The sequence below is a fragment of the Leptosomus discolor genome, chromosome Z, assembly GCF_034619465.1.
Source record: "Leptosomus discolor isolate bLepDis1 chromosome Z, bLepDis1.hap2, whole genome shotgun sequence".
NCBI classification, from domain to species: Eukaryota; Metazoa; Chordata; class Aves; order Leptosomiformes; family Leptosomidae; genus Leptosomus; species Leptosomus discolor.
In genome coordinates this window covers 16203712-16221883 of record NC_141419.1, presented here as the reverse complement: position 1 = coordinate 16221883, position 18172 = coordinate 16203712, and the positions used below count along the sequence as shown (strand labels likewise).

The following is an 18172-nucleotide window of genomic DNA, read 5'->3' as shown; positions in this document are numbered from 1 at the left end:
CCGCGCACGTGTCTCCTAGGCGACCGGAGGCCGCCGGCGGCGGCGTGGAGCGGCGCGGCGGCATGAGGCGGCCCAACGTTTTGCTCACCGGTGCGGCGCGGTGGTAGCAGCGGGCCGGGCCCGGGGCCGGCTCGAAGCGGCAGGACGCCGGTGGTGTCCGGGCCGCTTGGCCCCGGCTGGGCTGAGGGGGGAGCGGGCGCGGAGCGCGGCGGGGCTCGGGCTGGGTCTGCGCGGGGCGGCCCCGGCCCTGTTCGCAGCCCGGGGGGATCTGGGGTGTGGGGTCCCTGCGGAGGCGGTGCCGGGATGCTCCGCGTGAAAAACTGGGGCTTTTCCGTATTAGTTAGGGCTTTTAAAGGAAGCGAGGTTTACTTTTGCATCGTCCTGGTTAAAGTAACACTTCTGCACAAAGCAACAGTTCTTAGTAGTTTTTTCTTTTTAATCTCTAAGCGTTGCCGTTACTTGTTTTCCTTTGTCATGCAGCTTTTTGCCCCCACTTTTTTTTTTTTTATACTAACTTGCCAGCCCTGACTGACAAAAGCTTCCTTTTTGACTCTTTGGAAGGTTACTTGAAGAGGACTTTCATGCTCTTCTCTTACTGTTTTATGTGGGGTTTTGTGTTTAGGTACTCCGGGCGTTGGGAAAACCACACTCGGAAAAGAACTTGCGTCAAGAGCAGGAATGACCTATATTAATGTGGGTGACATGGCAAAAGAAGGTAGGCCGTGTTAACAAAGTAGTCCATCAAGGCCCATTAGATATTTTTGCTTTGTATAACTATGTACCTGTATTGCATGTATTATATGTTAGATGAAAAGGCAATGAGTTTCCTTTAATAGAAATATTTTTGGTGGCACGAGTTAAAAAAGGATTTACGTAGCAGTAGCATGCTTTGTATTAAGTAATAAATACCAAACTCATCCTTATATGGATTTGTAGGCAAAGTGCTCCTTGCTCTGAACACTGTCTTTTGTTTGCATCTTCCTGAAATAACAATATAAGTAATTTTAGTAACCATTGTGACTTCACAAACTTACACCAATTATTTTTGCTGCAGGAGAACTGTATGAAGGTTTTGATGAGGAATATGGTTGTCCAGTTTTGGATGAAGACAGGGTAAGTCCAACTTCAAAACCTACTGTTTTTGACTTTCTGTAATTTCAGATAAACTTGCCTGTCTTTGTTTCTTTTGTAGGTAATTGATGAGCTAGAAGATAAGATGAGTGAGGGTGGAGTTATTGTTGATTATCATGGCTGTGATTTTTTCCCTGAACGGTGGTTTCATATAGTATTTGTACTTCGTACAGAAAATTCATTGCTGTATGACAGACTTGAAAGCAGGTATGTCAGTGGAGTAAATAAGGAGTAAAGTACTGTTGGGTGCCTTCAACAGTGATTTTTCTAGGGATAAACTGCTGATTCTCTATAGAATATAGTTCTCTGCATATCTAACACTGTCTTTTGGGATTGTTCTTGTTTTCTAGGGGCTATAAAGGGAAAAAGCTGCAAGACAACATTCAGTGTGAAATTTTTCAGACACTCTATGAGGAAGCTATGTTGTCATACAGAAAGGAAATTGTACACCAGTTACCCAGCAACACTCCAGAAGACCTAGAGAGAAATTTGGATCAGATTATGCAATGGATTGAGCAATGGATGAAGGACAACAATTGACATTTGGTGGAAAAGTAACCCTGCTGGATCTCTTCCTGGGAGGGCTTAATAAATGACATTCATAATTCTTGTATGATAAATTAAAATTAATTTTATTGTAAGTTGATATGGTTGGGGACTAGAAGAAGGTTCAGTATGGCCATGTTGTAAGGCTGTGGAACAGTGTCTGAAGCACTCTGGGAGAGGCACACAGGACTGACACAGGTGAAAGTTCAGCAGTGAATGGAAGGATGAAAATGACACAGTTGCCTGTAGTAGCAGGAATTGGGTTCAATAATTGAGAATTTTTTGGAGCTTACAATTAAAACCAAATCTTCCCCCCTCCCACTCCCAAGAAAACTCTAAAATCCTGGTGACTGATGACAGTTGAGGAGCTTTTGATTTCTAGAGGATAAAACAGTGTTCTGAGAAGGAGTCAGTCTGTTTCTGAATTGTTAGACTAGAACCTGCTATACTGCACTGTATTCTTGAATATAGGATGCTAACATAGAGTGCGGGGTGTATGATATAGTTTAAGGAGCATGCTTTATTTTGGAGGGAAGAGAAGACTTGGTAAGAGATATTTTTAAATGATTACACAGAACTTTGGGAATTACGGTGTGAGGAAATGTCGGCTATGTCTGCACTGGTGTCAAATATTAAGCAATAGGTTTTCTTTCTCCTTTTTCTCTCTGTATTCTCCATCACCCATCCCAATCATTCAACATATTTATTGCTGTAAGTTTGTCAAGGAAGTGTATCATTTGGGAAGATAATGAACCTGCAGTGATCCAGAACATAGAATCATTGTGTTGGAAGAGACCTCTAAGATCATCAAGTCCAACCATCAACCTAACACCACCATGCCCACTAAACTATGTCTAGAAGATGGGCATCTTGGGTTAAAATACTGGCAGCCATCTGTTCTAATGGCTTTTAGAGCCTGGGTCCCAGGAGAGTATGGCTGTGCAAAGTGGAAATAATAACCTTCCTTCAATGAAGAGGTGGCTTGTAAAGCCTTGCAAAAGCTTCTGTAGAAAGTGATTGCTAATAAAGGTTTTGTATACACAAGTTTGAACAGGAAAACTACTTGCTTGAAAATTTTTATTGTAAAGAGTATTATGGTTACCTATGTAAGATTCTATTTTTTATTACAAATTTGGTATAGACTCTTGTGAGACTTACAGCAGAATACTGCAGCAGCAATTTGACCCTTGTATAAACCGAAACAGTAAAAAATCAGGAGTTTCCTTGCAGAATCGGGACCAAACATTGTGGAAACACACACATACACATACTGCTCTTCAACAGCTGCTTTCAGCATTACTGCTTCAACGGGAAACGGGGTGGAGGCTGATCTCTGGAGTGGAAGTATCTGGACAACACCAACTCTTGAGAATGCTTTGAATGATTGCTTGTAAGGTAAAATCATGTTTCTCGAAGCTGCGTGGGATTTTTGTAAATGCTGTTGTGGCTGGTGGGGGCTAAGGGCAGAACAGACACCTCTATTTAAAAAAAAAAAAAAAAAAAAAAAAAAAAAAAAAAAAACACACACAAAAAGCCAAAACAAAAAACCAAACCAAACAAACCCTCCTTCCACTCGTCGCTCCGAGCAGCCTCCCGGGTACCTGTCGTCTCGCTTTCCGGGTGCTCCCACCGCCCCCGCCCCGGCCCCAGCCCGCCCCAGGGCGGGACCGGCAGCGCCAGGACCGGCCGGGCAGGGGGTGGGGGGCTCCGGGAAGGGGAACGGGAACTGTCCCGTCCGCAGCCGGAGGTTTCACTGCTTTAATATTGGAGTTCTTCTCTTTTTCTTTTTTTTTTTTTTTTTTGTAGATAAAATACTTGTTGTGTTGCGGGAGGCATTGCCAGTAACTGAAGCGCTCTCAATCAGCGAAAATAAAACCCAACACAAACCAGGAGGAAAAAGATGGAGGGAGCAGAAGAGGATGACATGACACATGGAGACTTGGGAAACGGACTTGGGAGACGACCTGGAGGTGTTTATGAAGGGGAAAATTTACAAAACTGCTATTCATGTAGATCCAGGAAGGGATCTGGAAAAGTTTGCAATTTCCTCATATCAGCAAAGAGAGTGGAAGAAAGTGATGCTGCAGCTCTTTCCGGTTCAAAACGAAACAGTTTTTACGACGGATCATCCAAAAAGCCTGTTGCTAGTTCCACACGACAAAGTAGCTGTGGTAAGAGTAATTTAGAAGTTAATTATTCACTATGAGAAAAATCTAGAAGTTAATTATTTACTATGAGAAAAATCTTTTTCAGCAAAACTGAGCAGTTCAGCTGCTTCACAAGCTGTCATCAAGTTTAATTCAAGCTGTTTGCCAAAACACCTTGAAATCTCTGAAGGATTCCAGGAAGTGCATGTGCATTGCACACCTGCCGGGATCCAACGCAGCCTGGCAGGTTCGTTGGTGCAGCCTGTAAGTCCGTTGTTAGTGTTGCAAAAGGAGATGCTCAATGCCATGGAGGCAGCAGAGAAGTCTCTGTGCCTGCATCTTCCACCCAAAACATGAACAGCAGAAATTTTTTTTCTGTGTGAGTGAGGCTGTGGCCCTTCTCCATGTACAATGACCATTTTTAAAGTGTTTATTTTTGCATTTGAAAGTGACATTTAGCGAAGAGCCATCCTGTGTGGGGGACAGAATTGTTTTTCTCTAAATACATATATGAAATTGGATGTAATTGTTTGGATTCCTGGTTTGTTTAAGTGTGTCTTCCTAGAGATTTTATCTAAAACTTACGGCTAGATATTCAAAATCCTCTTTGCTCTTTCATTGAAATTTGTGAATTGGCACACCTTTTTTGAGGTTACGAAGTTTTTAGAACCTGCACATCTCTGTTCTCTCAGGGTTGGCATTCTCTTTTTTTGTGACGACGATACTGCTGTAAATAAAATCAAATATAGGCAGTGCTGCTCATTACACTTCACCTGCTTTACCTTACATTTTTAGCTGGTTTTAGTATTTTGAGTGAAGGATTTCCACTTAACTTGCTTGTTTCTCTCCTTTAGGACAAGTCCCCACTATCCTCTCCACATGCCACAGTAAGCTAAGCCATGTAATTATTCCTCACCAGTTTCAGCATCTTCAGTGTGAAGATGTTGCGAGAGCAGCATAATTCCTTTTGGTTTCACTGTCTTTCTGCTGGTCTCTGTATGATGCTTATCGTAGATCTAGATCTTTCACACAGCAATATCCATGAAAGCATGACTAAAGTCCATTGAACCTGACTGTGATTAGTAGGAGGCTGCATTTTAACATAGCTCTGTGATGCTCATTTTTAGGAAAAACGGTACCAGTAGTGACCACTTGTTTAGAGGAATATTGGATCTTGTGGGATACCCCGCCACTGTACTTCATCTTTACCTCTTGAAAATTGCCCCTATTTCTACATAGTGATAGCTACTGTTGTGTTGAGTTTGGTTATTAAAAGGTACAATCTTAAAAGAATCTAAAAAATGAAATTATTTTTTCAATCAGGATGGCAATTTTCTTTCTTTTTTTTTAGAGGAAATTCTAAAATTATTGTCCTTATTTTAGGTCTCTTTACAACTGACCTTTTTTTTCCCATTTCACTTCTTTAACTGTGAAACAATGGTTTTGAGCTTAGTATTTATGTATTTCTTAAATCTGTTTATTAGCTCCAGAATAAAAAAAACACAAAGATGAAAATTCACCTCTGCATGTTGCCCGTTTTAAGGGTAAAGCAAATTCTCACATTTTCTTTTGTAATTATTATAGTATCTCATTGTTTAGTATCTCCTATCAATCCTACAGAGTCTAATACTGAAGTGTCAAATGAAGAACTAAAGCAACAACTTCAGGAAGCTCTAGAGGTTAGTGTGCTGCTCTTGACATCTGCCTTTCCTCTTAATGTAGCAAAGTAAAAGCACAGTGTTAGTTTAGCTGAAGATCTTGGCATGTCTTGGATGGATTCGGGTTCTTGCAATTAGAGCGGTATCTGGCAGCCTCATTAATTTTATCAGAGTGGGAGGTGAGGTTTATACTTTGGATTTTTTGGGGGTTGTGGGGGGAGAAGTATTTTTAAAGATGTCGAGAATATTAAAAGGATTGTACTCATTTTCCAGCAGGTTTTCTTTTTTTTTTTTTTTTTTTTACTAAGCTTTGGGCCCTGAAAATCTGCAGTGTAAACTGCAGAATAGTCTTTGGGGTTTTAATCTGCATTTTTGTTGAAAGATAGTTAACTCCTATATTTTCATTTTACTGTGGTTAACTGTGTTGATGTGTTGGCATCAGTCCAGGCAGAAAGAGCAGGGTGATGTCAGCTGTAAAATACATGCTTCATTTGCACTCTAAAGTTGTTCTTTAACCTCAGGACAGTCCATGGTAGGTCATTTTCAAGTGGTCTTAGCATGAAGAACTTAAGTGCATGGAAAGTTAAAATGTTAAGGAACCTTACTCATTTTCAATTAGACAAAACTCATAAATTGCCACTGCTCTCACATACAATTTCAGTATCAATTGCTGAAGTAATCAGACTGGAAGAACTATGAAAAAGGGTTTTGTATGACCACAAGTGAGCAACTGAGGGATCTACATAGGGGTTAAGGAAAGATAAGTATATAAAGCAGTACATTTTCTTTTAATTCTTGGAAATGGAAAAACTGCTTTCTTTTGAAGGGGGGAGCTGTTGCATAAAGATGTGATTGGCATGTACCTGGAGCAGGAATCTGTTTTGTTTTGTTCTGGACAAGCAGTGGTTTTGATCTAACAGTCCTAACATGATATTCATGCTATAGAGTATGGCTATTTTGTATAATAAATTTATAGTATGCCATATTAATGTGGTATTTATATTTTAGTATGTATTTGTAATATTTTACTGCATGATAAGAAAACTGTGTTCTGTTCTGCTTACTTATTTTAAAGCTCCAGACCTATGTTGATAGATAAAAGTTCTTTTAGCAAGGCAGAACTGCAATGGTTTATTTTCCAAATAAATGGAAGAGAACAGAAAGAATAATAATTACAAGTATTCCTTCTCTAAGGATTTTATGCTAGCATGCACTGTTTACATTTCTTCATCGCAAGCAAGCTATTAGTCAGAAAAGAATTATATAGAGTAGAAATAGGAGAAGGTTTTTTGAAGAGGGTGAATTTACATTGCTGTTACAGTTGAGTTTTAACAAGATTACGTTGGCTTTTACTCAAGTGTACCTATTTTATCTTGCTTCAGGAAGTTGAAATTTTGAAAGTTGAGCTTGAAGCATCTCAAAGACAACTTGAAGGAAAAGATGAAGCTCTAAGAATTCTGCAGAGCATGGTAGGAGTTGTTCAGAAATCATTTAGGTACTTAATGGTAACGGAAGGAAAACAGAAGAAATCTTCCTGCCACTCCTCATCAAAACCCCGCAAACCTTGAGTTCATCCCAGGGCTATAATTTAAAACATTGGCCCTGCAAGTTTCTACAGGCTTGGCTTCTATGAGTTAATACTTTTTCTGCATGGAACTATTGTGGTTATTTAAGAAGACTTTACTGTTGTAGCAAATATCGATAATTTTATCTTTGAGGATTTATCTATTTAATTTACAGAATAAGGCCTTCTTTCCAGTCCTTTAAATTTCAGATTTTGCCAGTGCTTGAAATGCTGCTGCAAAGTACAGCTATTTTCAGTTGACTGCTCCATCTGTTGTCTTAGAGGACAGCATGCATTAAATGTTAGGTCTTTTGTTCGCATTTGGTAATATTTTTTTTAGCCTGCTTGCATAACCCATTTACAGTTCTGCAGTTTCTACCCTCAGACATTCCTAGTAGGTTACAGCTGGATCAAAGTGTAAGTACGTTGTAACCAAGTTTTTTAAGAGCTGATTTTGTGGACAAGCCCTAAAGAAGACATGATCTTATTTTGAATGATGCTACATTTTTCAATAGAAAAGATTATGGGACTGAAACACGTTTGTTACACAACATAGCTATTTAGTGACTTGAAATTAAAACCCACGGGGACTTACAAACAAGTTGCTAGTGTTTGTAATTCTGCACAGTCCTGCTTAACTAAGAATGTGAACTTCTCGTGATGTAAAACTGCAAATTTGGCTAAAGCCAAATTGAGTAAACATAGTTACAGTATTTGACAGAGTTGTGGGTTTTCTTGCAGGCAGTATTTAATAAAGCCACTAGTCACACAAAAGCAATGCTTCAAAAAACTGAGGAAGAAAAGAGAACTTTAGAAAAGGTAAGGCTGCATGTTTCCTTCACACCTGTGCAACAATGTAGAAGTCCATTGCTATTAATAAGGGGTTATCAGACTCTGTTTAAATCAGTACAAAACTGGCATTAGTTCCAGGGTGTTTTTGAAAGTATTCTTATTCCTCTTTAGTAGAAGGGGAAAATGTTAATGTATCACTCTTTTGATCTAGATGTTTTCAGTTGTAGTGTGTAGAAATAATACCTGAAAGTTAACTAGAGTTCTTTCTGTACTTTCAGTTGGTCTTTGTTACGAGTTTTGCAGTCATTCATAGTGAGTTGCACTATTTCTTAGTTACTAAGCTGGAACTTTTCAGTGAGTCTAAGAAATGGGTGCCCAATAAGGAAGATGGGGAAGAGGAAGAAGGTGGCATTGAGCTACATTTTTAAACTGAGTTTTATGCTTTGTTTCTTTTTCTATGTGACCTTTGCACAGAACAGTAAGGTGACAGGGAAGTGTGACAGCATGGGTTTGTTTTTATTGTAAGCCACTGCAAGCATTAGTTCATGCAGCATGGCCTCGAATCCATAGACTAGTGATGCAGAAACTTTTTAGTGTCTGGCACTAAGTGTATTTTTAACAGTATCATAGATGTCATCATTGTTGATCACCTTGATCTCTGCCAGTGCCAAATTCAGCACCAGCAGCAACTCTTGTTTCTTCGAATGGGAGACTTGTAATGAACTGCTGCAGGTTTGTTTCATTTCCACAGGAAATAAATATCTTGCAATGGGAAATTGAATTTGATCAGGATAGATTTAAAAACATAGAAGACACATGGACAGAAAAGTATGACAGGTATTTGTCTTACACTCTGTGTCTTTGGGGTTTTTTTTAATTGTGTTGAATGCTATATGTCATCTTTCTTGTGTTACAAGTTTGCTTCATCAGGTTCTCTGGGATTTTTGTGTTTTCTTATTTTTTTCCAGGTTTGTGAAGATTTATTTAATTTTCATGATAGCTACATTTGTATTTTTCGACTAAAACTACTAAAATTATTAAGTCTCCGTTCTTTAGAGTGTACATAGGCTAGCTTTGCTAGGCTGAGTTTTCATTTTCATCCAATTATGTTATTATGTTAGCCAGCTGAAGTCAGACTGCCTTGATTTACTTTAAATGTAAATGAGGCTTAGAAAATAATGGTATGTTTATGCATATGGAAATATCATTTGCTGGTTAATCATTGCCTTATTTTCTTGCATTGTAGATATAAGCATATGTACACGTAAAACGGAATGCTTTTGAGAAAGGCTGATCAACTGGTTCTTTGTTTAAATAAGACTTACTCTGGACGGACAGCGGGTGTGGTTAGGCAAGCGGACAGTGCCAGAGGCAGTAAACTAATAGTGCAATAACAGACCTTGAAAAATTAGACCAGCAGGCTCGCTTATTCAAATGTAGAAATGATATCTCTGAAGTCGACTCATCAGAGTTGTTTGGTTTTGTTGTTGTTTTTTTTTTTTTTTCCAGTGGAGATTTTTATTTAAAGTTTTCAAACTTTGAATCAAAGGATAAGCCAAATGTTTACAAACTGTACATTTCTAAGAAGAGTTTTGTTAAGATACTGTGTCTTTTTTACCAGTTAACTTAGTTACACCTGTCAAGGGATACATCTTGAAGAACTCTGCCTTTCCTGACTTAGGAGATTGGAAGTGTAGCTGGGCGGTTTCAAGAAACAGAACTAGTGTTAACTGTTGAAAGATAGAGATGTGGCTTCAGAAAAAAAGGGAGTTTTTTGCAAAAAGGTTTTCTGATATCTGAGACAGCAGGATGAGGAGAATGTGTTTTTCCCTTTGTTTATTCAAGTGAAATAATTCAGGGTACTCTTTAGTTTTAAACAAACCCATGAATTTATGGTATGCTGCACTTACTGACAGCTGAAGAGATGCACCAAATAAATTGTATTGCTTTAACATTTAGAATTTGAGATTGCCACTTTTCTATCCAAGAAGTCAATACTCAAATACTTCAAGGAAAAAGGCATTATAGATGCTTATTGTATGTTCTCATGCTGCAACGCTTGAAAGTACAGCTGTTCTTGAGAACAGCATTAAGACTACAGGAAGTTTACATTCTAAAATTCAGACCAGAGCCATGTTGTCACGTGTCCAATAACAATTTTCTTCTTTCAAGGAAGTAAAAGATTTCTAGCAAGTTTTTCAGAGGTTCATAATAACAAATTTCTTTGAGTTTGTAATGGTAATGTGGTACTTAATCTCACCTCTTGTTAAACGCTGAAGTTATTGGCACTGTCTATTTACATATGAATGGCTTTTCTTTCCTTAACATTCACTGGAACATACTTGGGCACGTTTAAATTGGCTGAGGGTGTGGTTTCATGACAAGGTGAGCCTGTTTGAACAGTGCATGGTATCTGGGTTGCAGAGAAACCTCCGCGTGAGTGCAGAGGTCCTGGCTTTGCTGCCTGCAGAGTCACCTGCAGCCTGGATAATGAGGAGTCAGTCACTCCACAGAAGCTAGCTGTAGCCTGCTTTCTTAGCCTTGGTTCACTGCCAGTCAGACCAAGCCTAGAACATAGAACTTTCTTCAGAGAGTTAGTTAGGAGTAGGTTTAGGTTGCTTACTGGCCCCTGGCTAGCAGATTTGGATCTGACAACATACTACATATTATTGGTACAGATATTGTTATGTAAAAATTTTACAATTTTTTCCATTAAAAAATTTAGAAGTGAGGAAACATTGTATAATGCTGCATGGATAATATATTGTCAAACTGAATATTCAACTCTTTCCAGTTTTGATTTTTTTCCTCAATCTTTTCAGTAATCCTAATTTTAATTTGCAGAAATATTAGATACAATGTTTTAGCAGACTAATTTTTTTTTCATGTGAGTGCTCATTTTATTTTTTTAAAAGATAACAGCATTTTTCTAACTTCTGCAGGTTATATTGTGAAAATGCAGCTCTCAAGGAAGCATTGAAGCTGAGAACAGAAGAAGTTAAAACTCTTAAAGCTGAAAATACAAGTAAGCCACCAACAGCTATGCCTCTTAATACACTGTTTCACAGGAATAATTCAGGATTTAGCTGTTGAAGAAGCTTTCTGTCTCAATAAGTCTCCTGTTACTGGCAGCTGATATTAATGGATGTGCAGAAGCCCCCTTTAAACAGACAAGTCATGGCAAGGGGGTTGGAACCAGATGATCTTTAAGGTCGCTTCCAACACAAACCACTCTGTGATTCTATGATTCTATGAAAAAGCAGATTCTTGCCCAGTGTGCCATGACTCAATTCAACACACACAGGAGAGATATTGCTTATATTTTATTCAGGCTTGCACAACACCGAGTGCTTGGTGGCATTCCACTATTTAGGTTGTCTGCAGCATTTGTGCAGAAACTGGTTACCTACTACACCACTTAGATGCACACAAGTCTATGGGGCTGGATGGACTACATCCAAGAGTACCAAAAGAGTTGGAGGATGGGCTCACCAAGCCTCTTTCCATCATCTACCAGAAGTCCTGGCTAACTGGGGAGGTCCCAGTGGACTGGAGAATAGCAAATGTGACACCTATCTACAAGAAAGGCCAAAAGGAGGATCTGGGAAACTACAGACCTGTCAGTCTGACCTCAATGCCAGGGAAGGTCATGGAGCAGATCATCTTGAGTGCCATCACGAGTCATTTACAGAACAACCAGGTGATCAGGCCCAGTCAGCATGGGTTTGTGAAAGGCAGGTCCTGCTTAACAAACCTGATCTCTTTCTATGACAAGATGACCCACCTGATGGATGAGGGAAAGGCTGTGGATATTTTTTACCTTGACCTCTGTAAAGCCTTCGACACTGTTTCCCACAGAATTCTAATAAGAAGCTGGCTGCTCATGGCTTGGATGAGCATACACTCTGCTGGGTAAAACACTGGCTGGACGGCTGGGCACAGTGAGTGGTGATCAATGGAGTTAAATCCAGCTGGTGGCCAGTCACAAGTGCTGTTCTGCAGGGGTCACTACTAGAGCCACTTCTGTTTAACATATTTATCAAAGATCTTGATGAAGGGATAGAATGCACCTTTGGTAATTTTGAGAAGACACCAAGTTAGGTGGGAGTGTTGATCTGCTCAAGGGTAGGGAGGCTCTACAGAGGGACTTGGACAGGCTGGATCAATGGGCTGAGGCTAGTGCTATGATGTTTAACAAGGCCAAGTGCTGGGTCCTGCACTTGGGTCACAACAACCCCATGCAGAGCTACAGGCTTGGGGATGAGTGGCTGGAAAACTGCCCAGCAGAAAAGGACCTGCGGGTGCTGATTGACAAGCGGCTGAATATGAGTCAGCAGTGTACCCAGGTGGCCAAAAAAGCCAATGGCATCTTGGCTTGTATAAGGAATAGTGTGGCCAGCAGGAGTAGGGAAGTGATCGTCCCCCTGTACTCGGCATTGGTGAAGTCACACCTCGAGTACTGTGTTCAGTTTTGGGCGCCTCAATACAAGAAAGACATTGAAGTGCTGGAGAGAGTGCAGAGAAGGGCAACAAAGCTGGTGAAAGGCCTAGAGAATGAGTCTTGTGAAGAGCGGCTGAGGGAACTGGGGCTATTTAGTCTTAAGAAAATGAGGCTGAGGGGAGACCTTATTGCTCTCTACAACTATCTGAGAGGACACTGTAGAGAGGTAGGTGCTGGTCACTTCTCACAGGTAATTAATGATAGAACAAGAGAGAAGGGACTCAAGCTGCACCAGGGTGGGTTTAGGCTTGACATTAGGAAAAATTTTTTCACTGAGAGGGTTGTCAGGCATTGGAATAGGCTGCCCAGGGAGGTGGTTGGGTCACCATCCCTAAATGTGTTTAAAGGTCGTTTAGATGTGGTGCTTGGAGATATGGTTTAGGGGCGTATTTGGTAGAGTAGGGTTGGTGGTTGGACTTGATGATCTCAAAAGTCTTTTCCAACCTGAATGATTCTATGATTCTATGAACAACTTCATTTGGATGTAGTTAACTTCAGAAATTAAGAAATCAGAGCAGTAGACTTTTTAATCACGTTCCTTGTTTTATTTCATAGTCCTGAATCAGCAGTGCTTGGAATTTCTTGCAATGCTAGATGTGAAACAACAGAAGGTAGTTCAAGAAAACATGTCCTTGAATAAAAGTGACCTTACAGATTTTACAGGTCTTGAAGTAAGTATGACTCACATGTTTTTCAAAATGGCTGGTTCAAAGCTATGTTTATATTCAAAATATGTAGATAAATTTTGCTTACTGATTATTTAACTGTTTTCTTTGGACCTGTTTTTAGCTAATGACGATATGCCCTTGCATGCCTGTTAATCAGTTTTCTGATTTGTTGTGCGTCATGATTCCTACCTTGCAAAGAAAAAGTAGACAGAAGGAGCATCGGGCCATCTTTTGCAAGACAGCACACCTGTTTTTTTCTTCCAAATGTCTTAACTCCTATGCCTACCACTTTACTTTACTGAGTAAAAAAAATTCTAATGAGGTCTGCAGGGGGTAGCATACACAGGCCAACAATTTTTGCTTTTAGGTTATCTTGCAGAAAAATATGTTTTACGTATGTTATTGTGAGTCAAAAGAAATCATGCCTAAATCTCTTGTAGCCTGCTTCCCCTGACCCTTAAACTCCCTTTGTAGTTTCAGGATAATTTTTTGCTAGTCATGTGACATCTCTTGGATTGCACTGTATATGCAGACAGATACTTAACTGGTGGTTTGTTTTGGATTTTAAGCTGGCAGTTCTCGGAGCCTGTACCTGCAGTACTTCTGGAGGGCAGCCTTGTCCCTGTGCTAAAATGGCGGCTAAAACTCGAAAGCAACTTCTTCTTCTCAAGCAAGAGGTAATGCTGCTTGGCTTAGATATGAACAAGCAGAGGCATGCTTGTGCTCAAAACCAAATAAAGCCAGAAACACTACTGCAGCTTGCACAAGCTAATGTGTCTTAAAACAAGAATGCTTCTCAGAAGTTTGTGATGCTTGTAATGCCTTAACTTTTGCTGATATAAAACTGTAGTAATGATATCAGTCATCTTTACCAGTAAAAAAAAGATAAATTATTTTTCCTTCCACCCATATTTTTTAATCTAAAAAAAAGGAAAAAAACACTCTAAGTGTATGGACTCTGTAAATGTATACACAGCGTGAGTGTGGACTACCACTGAATGTTTCCCTTCCTTCCTGGCAGTGCATTCTACCCTCACATTGACATCAGCATTCACAAGCCTGCTCACGCATCTAGGTCAGGAACCTGATCTTGCTGAAAACTATGTATTTACATCATGCTCAAGTCGATAACATGATTTGCAAGCTCTTAAGGTTTTAAATTTAGTGAAAATCTATAGTTTTAGAATTTTTATTCTAATTTGTATTTGACTCTGCAAATGTGGTTAACCATCCTCATGGTCCCACTGCAGAAGTTCCACTTGACTTACTGGGTGCCATTCTTTTGCTCCTTTTGCTCCTGGCCCAGACAGCATATGCCCTTCTTAAGCTCTTCTGCATGTGCGGAGATCTATAGGCAGGGCTGGCAGCTTGTTGTGTAGATGGGTGGTGGTGTGTGCATGTGTAGAAGAGGAAGGGTGGCGACCTCAACAGACATTTCAAAATGTATTTCTTATTGTGGCAAGAAGACTTTGTTTGGTTTCTACTACTTCCCTGATTATATTTATTTAAAAGTTGTCTATGGCTTCCATCTGTCTCTTAATATATATTTTAAATCTGCTGTTGCTTCCAAATTGCTTAACATACTTTACATTTTCTCTGAATTAAAACTAGATTGAAAGTCTGAAGAAGAGTAAAGATGAAGCATACATAATGGCAGATGCCTTCAGAATTGCATTTGAGCAGCAGCTAATGCAGAGGAAGGACCAAGCCCTGAGGCTTGCAGAAATGATAAAGATTAAGAAGGAAACAAAATTTATGAACTGGAGACGTCTGAAAGACGATGGTAACTGGGCATGCTATACATCTGTAGTGGTTGACCAGGAAAGAAGTTAGCTGACAAGTGGCACAGGCAGACTTTCTTGTTGTATTAAATGTATGGTTGTAGTTTAATTGCTGACTGAGGCTTCTGAAGAGTCAAGAAAAAAGGAACAAAGTTATGTCAAAACTGTAAATACGTTAAATAGTGTGTCTTGTAGTTGAAGAATTTCTACAGGAAGTTTCGCATTTGTAGGGGCAGGGTGTCTCTGTGTAAGCGGAATACATAAATACTGCTGTACGACATTGGAGCTACCAGTCTGCACTTTTAATGTAGTCCTTTTTTATTACAGGTTTATCAACTGTATTATCTAAGTAAAGCATGCTGGAATAAATAAGCTGTTATCCAGGATGACAATAATATTCTGGATATTAAAGATGTTTATTGTTAAAACAGCACATAATAGCTAACATCTGGAAAGTTTAGCCTGGACATTTTAGATGCTGTCAGCAATTTAATGTGCTGGGGTTTTTTGGAGTGATCTTTATATAAGAGTTAGGGAAGGAGGAGAAATGCAAAAAATATATACCGAGCTTTCACTGGAATACTAAATGCCACACAGTATTTTATTATGCGTGTGTATCTACATCAGAATTTATTGCTCTTCTTACACTTCACATGGGCATCGGTCAGTTACAAAGCACTCTGTAAAAGATGAATAATTCTTCTTACCTTTTTCTCAAGAAAAAGTGTAAGGAGGAGCGCTTTAAGTGCTTATGTTGTGGTCAAAACCATAGCAGAATTTAGGAATGGCACTTCAAGATATATTTGTGTTAGCCATTGACCTGGAGGTGCCAGGCTTAGAAGTTTGGTTGGTCTTCTAGATTCCTTGAGTGCCCTCGGTCTGTAATACTAGAACAGCATATACCCTGAGTATTTTGTTTCCCATATACAGACATCATTGTTTCCACGCTCTAGATCCTGATACATACATTTCATAATTTGAATGTATTTTAATCTTTTTAGAACTCTCAGAAACAAAGATCTTTTCTTTCAGGCTACCTACTGTTTAAAAACAAATTACTATGAATTACTGTTTAACTAGAATGTCAAAGTGTGTTTTCCAGACAGCAGAAAGAACTTTCTTTTCAGTTTGCCAATATATATGATGAAAGGTCTATTTATGCATTAAGTGGCGGTAAGGGGGGTGCTGCATGCAAGTAATCTGCCATGGTATATCCAGTGGGAGAAGGTGTAGCCCACATTGCCCATTTAGAGGAGGTGGTTCAAAATCCAACTTTAACCATGCCCATTTTATTTTAAAGTAGCTTTTCTCCTGCTAAGCAATTCCACAGTTCCTGTACTTGTTTTCACTAGGACGTGTCAAGTTACAAGGGAATAAGAACAGTCTGGGGCAAAACCTATCCAGCCTGCTCGCATCGGATGTGGACTGTAGGAAGGTTGAGGAGCTAGACAATCCTCATGAAATCCTGAAGATGTTAATAGATTTGGTTAGTATTTTGTTAAACTATTCATCGTGAGTCATTAGGCGAGCAAATACAACTGTTGATTTACATGCACTGCCTTGTTCTTGGCTTATAAACTCCTTTATTTCTTTCTCTTTTAAATAAATACTCAGGTAAATGACAAAGAGGAGGCTCTGGCTCATCAAAGAAAGGTTAGTTACATGCTAGCTCGCGCAATGGAGACAAAAGAGGATGTTTTGGAACATGATAGAGGAAATGCAGGTACACTGGGGTGTCATCAATGTGAAGCCCAGGGGTCATCGGGCCCAGGACACACCTGCTGCCAAAGCTTCCATTCTCGAAACAGCATCTTTTCAGTTCCCGGTGCAAAAACATTCGAAAATCCGGTTAAAATGCTTCGAAAATCACACTCCTGGCCATCTGAGACTATGCACCGCGAAGAAAATAACCCATGTGGAAATGCAGACAAAACTGTAGTGGTGTCTATATAGCCATCTTCTGGAATAAATTTGTTTTTAAGAAAAGAAGGATCTTGTGGAAATGCCTAAAAACATCCTGCGGCTACATCACTGGAGGACAAACTAGGGCAATGCATTAGCTGGTACTGCCTTTAATCATTCAGTAACGGCGCAGTAGCCATTGCTTTGGCAAAGCGTCCAGATTTAATTAATTTAACAGTAATTCCCGAACGCCACAAAGCAGCTGGCAGTTGCCTAAACCCTCGCTTTTGCTTGCCCCTTCCCTGACTCCACTTTATGTGGTGACGAGGCTGACGGAGTAAGCGTCACGTCACCGCGAGGGGTGACGTCCAGAGAAAAGGCGCGGGCGCGCTGGCGGCCCCGCCCGGGGCGACGCCCTCTGCCGGCGGGGCGCGGGAGCGCGTGTGCAGGGACTGCGTCAGTCACACCGCCGGCTCCGCCCCGCCAGCCGGCTGGGGTGCGGAGCAGGGGAGGGGCGGGGCGCCGCCGCGCATGCGCCGGGCGGCGGCTGGGCGCAGGAAGAAGGGGTGCTGCCGCCGTACTCGCGGAGGAGCAGACGGGGAAGGCCTGGCCTCGAGGGCGAGCTGCTGCTGGCGGCGGCGGCGGGGCTGTCGCTGCCCGCCCCGCAGCAGGAGCGCGGTGTCGTCGCCCGGCGGCCCGGGAGGGCAGCCGTGCCCGGCGCCTCGGAGTGAGGATTGTGGGGCCGGCGCTGGCGGGGGCCGCGGTGGGGCCGGGGCGCTGAGCGAGCCGCGGAGGAGGACGCGCGGCCCTCTGGTTGTTCGGTTGCCGAACGGCATCCTTCCGCCGGCAGCCTCGGCCTCCCGGGCCGCCCTCTCTGGTGGGGAGCCTGGAGCTGCTCGCGGAGCTGCAGGGCGGGGGGCGGGCGGCCGCCGTGTACCGGTGCCTCCCTGAGGCTCCCGGCCGGGGCTGCGCGGCGGGGTCGGCGGGGCCGCGCCGAGGCGGAGGCAGGAGCCGCGGGGGGCCCAGGGGGCGCGGAGCACTCTGCACGGGCGGGACTTAAGAAGAGGTGTTCGGCGCGGCTTGAAGCTCCCCCTGTGTCTCTTGCCCCCGAGGCTAATGGCCGCGGGTTAGTGCTCCCCTCGCTGCGGTCTCTCGGTAGGTGCTGACTACCTTTGTCTTACCAGATCCGGCACAGATGCGTATCTCGGTTGAGGAAAGTGTCCTAAGTTGGCATTCAGCATGGAGTTTGTTCGAGGCTTGAAGAAGGGCTTGTCTACTTCGGAACTGATAAGGCTGTCATTAGTCAGAGAAACTTTGTACAGTAAAGGTTTTACTGTCTGAGTAGCACCAGCGAATGCAGTCTGTGGAAATGGAAGATGGTGGTGAAACGAAACCAAATCCTTTTGTTTTTTTAGCATACAATTTGCTACTGGCGTGCTGTAGCAGCTAATTGCGTGGTACTTTTGCAGGACTTCATACTGT

The 18172-nt window shown here is 41.5% G+C and overlaps 2 protein-coding genes across 2 annotated transcripts; both read left to right on the top strand.

Moving 5' to 3' along the window:
• Positions 1 to 62: 62 nt before the first annotated feature.
• Positions 63 to 1842, top strand: AK6 (adenylate kinase 6). The gene is made up of 5 exons (XM_086479856.1): positions 63 to 90; positions 623 to 715; positions 1055 to 1113; positions 1193 to 1338; positions 1482 to 1842. Exons 1-5 carry the CDS (start codon positions 63 to 65, stop codon positions 1669 to 1671), a joined length of 516 nt encoding a protein of 171 aa, XP_086335982.1. The 3' UTR covers positions 1672 to 1842.
• Positions 1843 to 3577: 1735 nt separating this feature from the next.
• On the top strand, positions 3578 to 16741 carry CCDC125 (coiled-coil domain containing 125). Its single transcript, XM_086479972.1, has 11 exons — positions 3578 to 3848; positions 5445 to 5503; positions 6865 to 6951; positions 7788 to 7865; positions 8590 to 8675; positions 10781 to 10863; positions 12895 to 13010; positions 13577 to 13684; positions 14619 to 14790; positions 16141 to 16274; positions 16403 to 16741. Exons 1-11 carry the CDS (start codon positions 3578 to 3580, stop codon positions 16739 to 16741), a joined length of 1533 nt encoding a protein of 510 aa, XP_086336098.1.
• The last annotated feature ends 1431 nt before the right edge of the window (positions 16742 to 18172 follow it).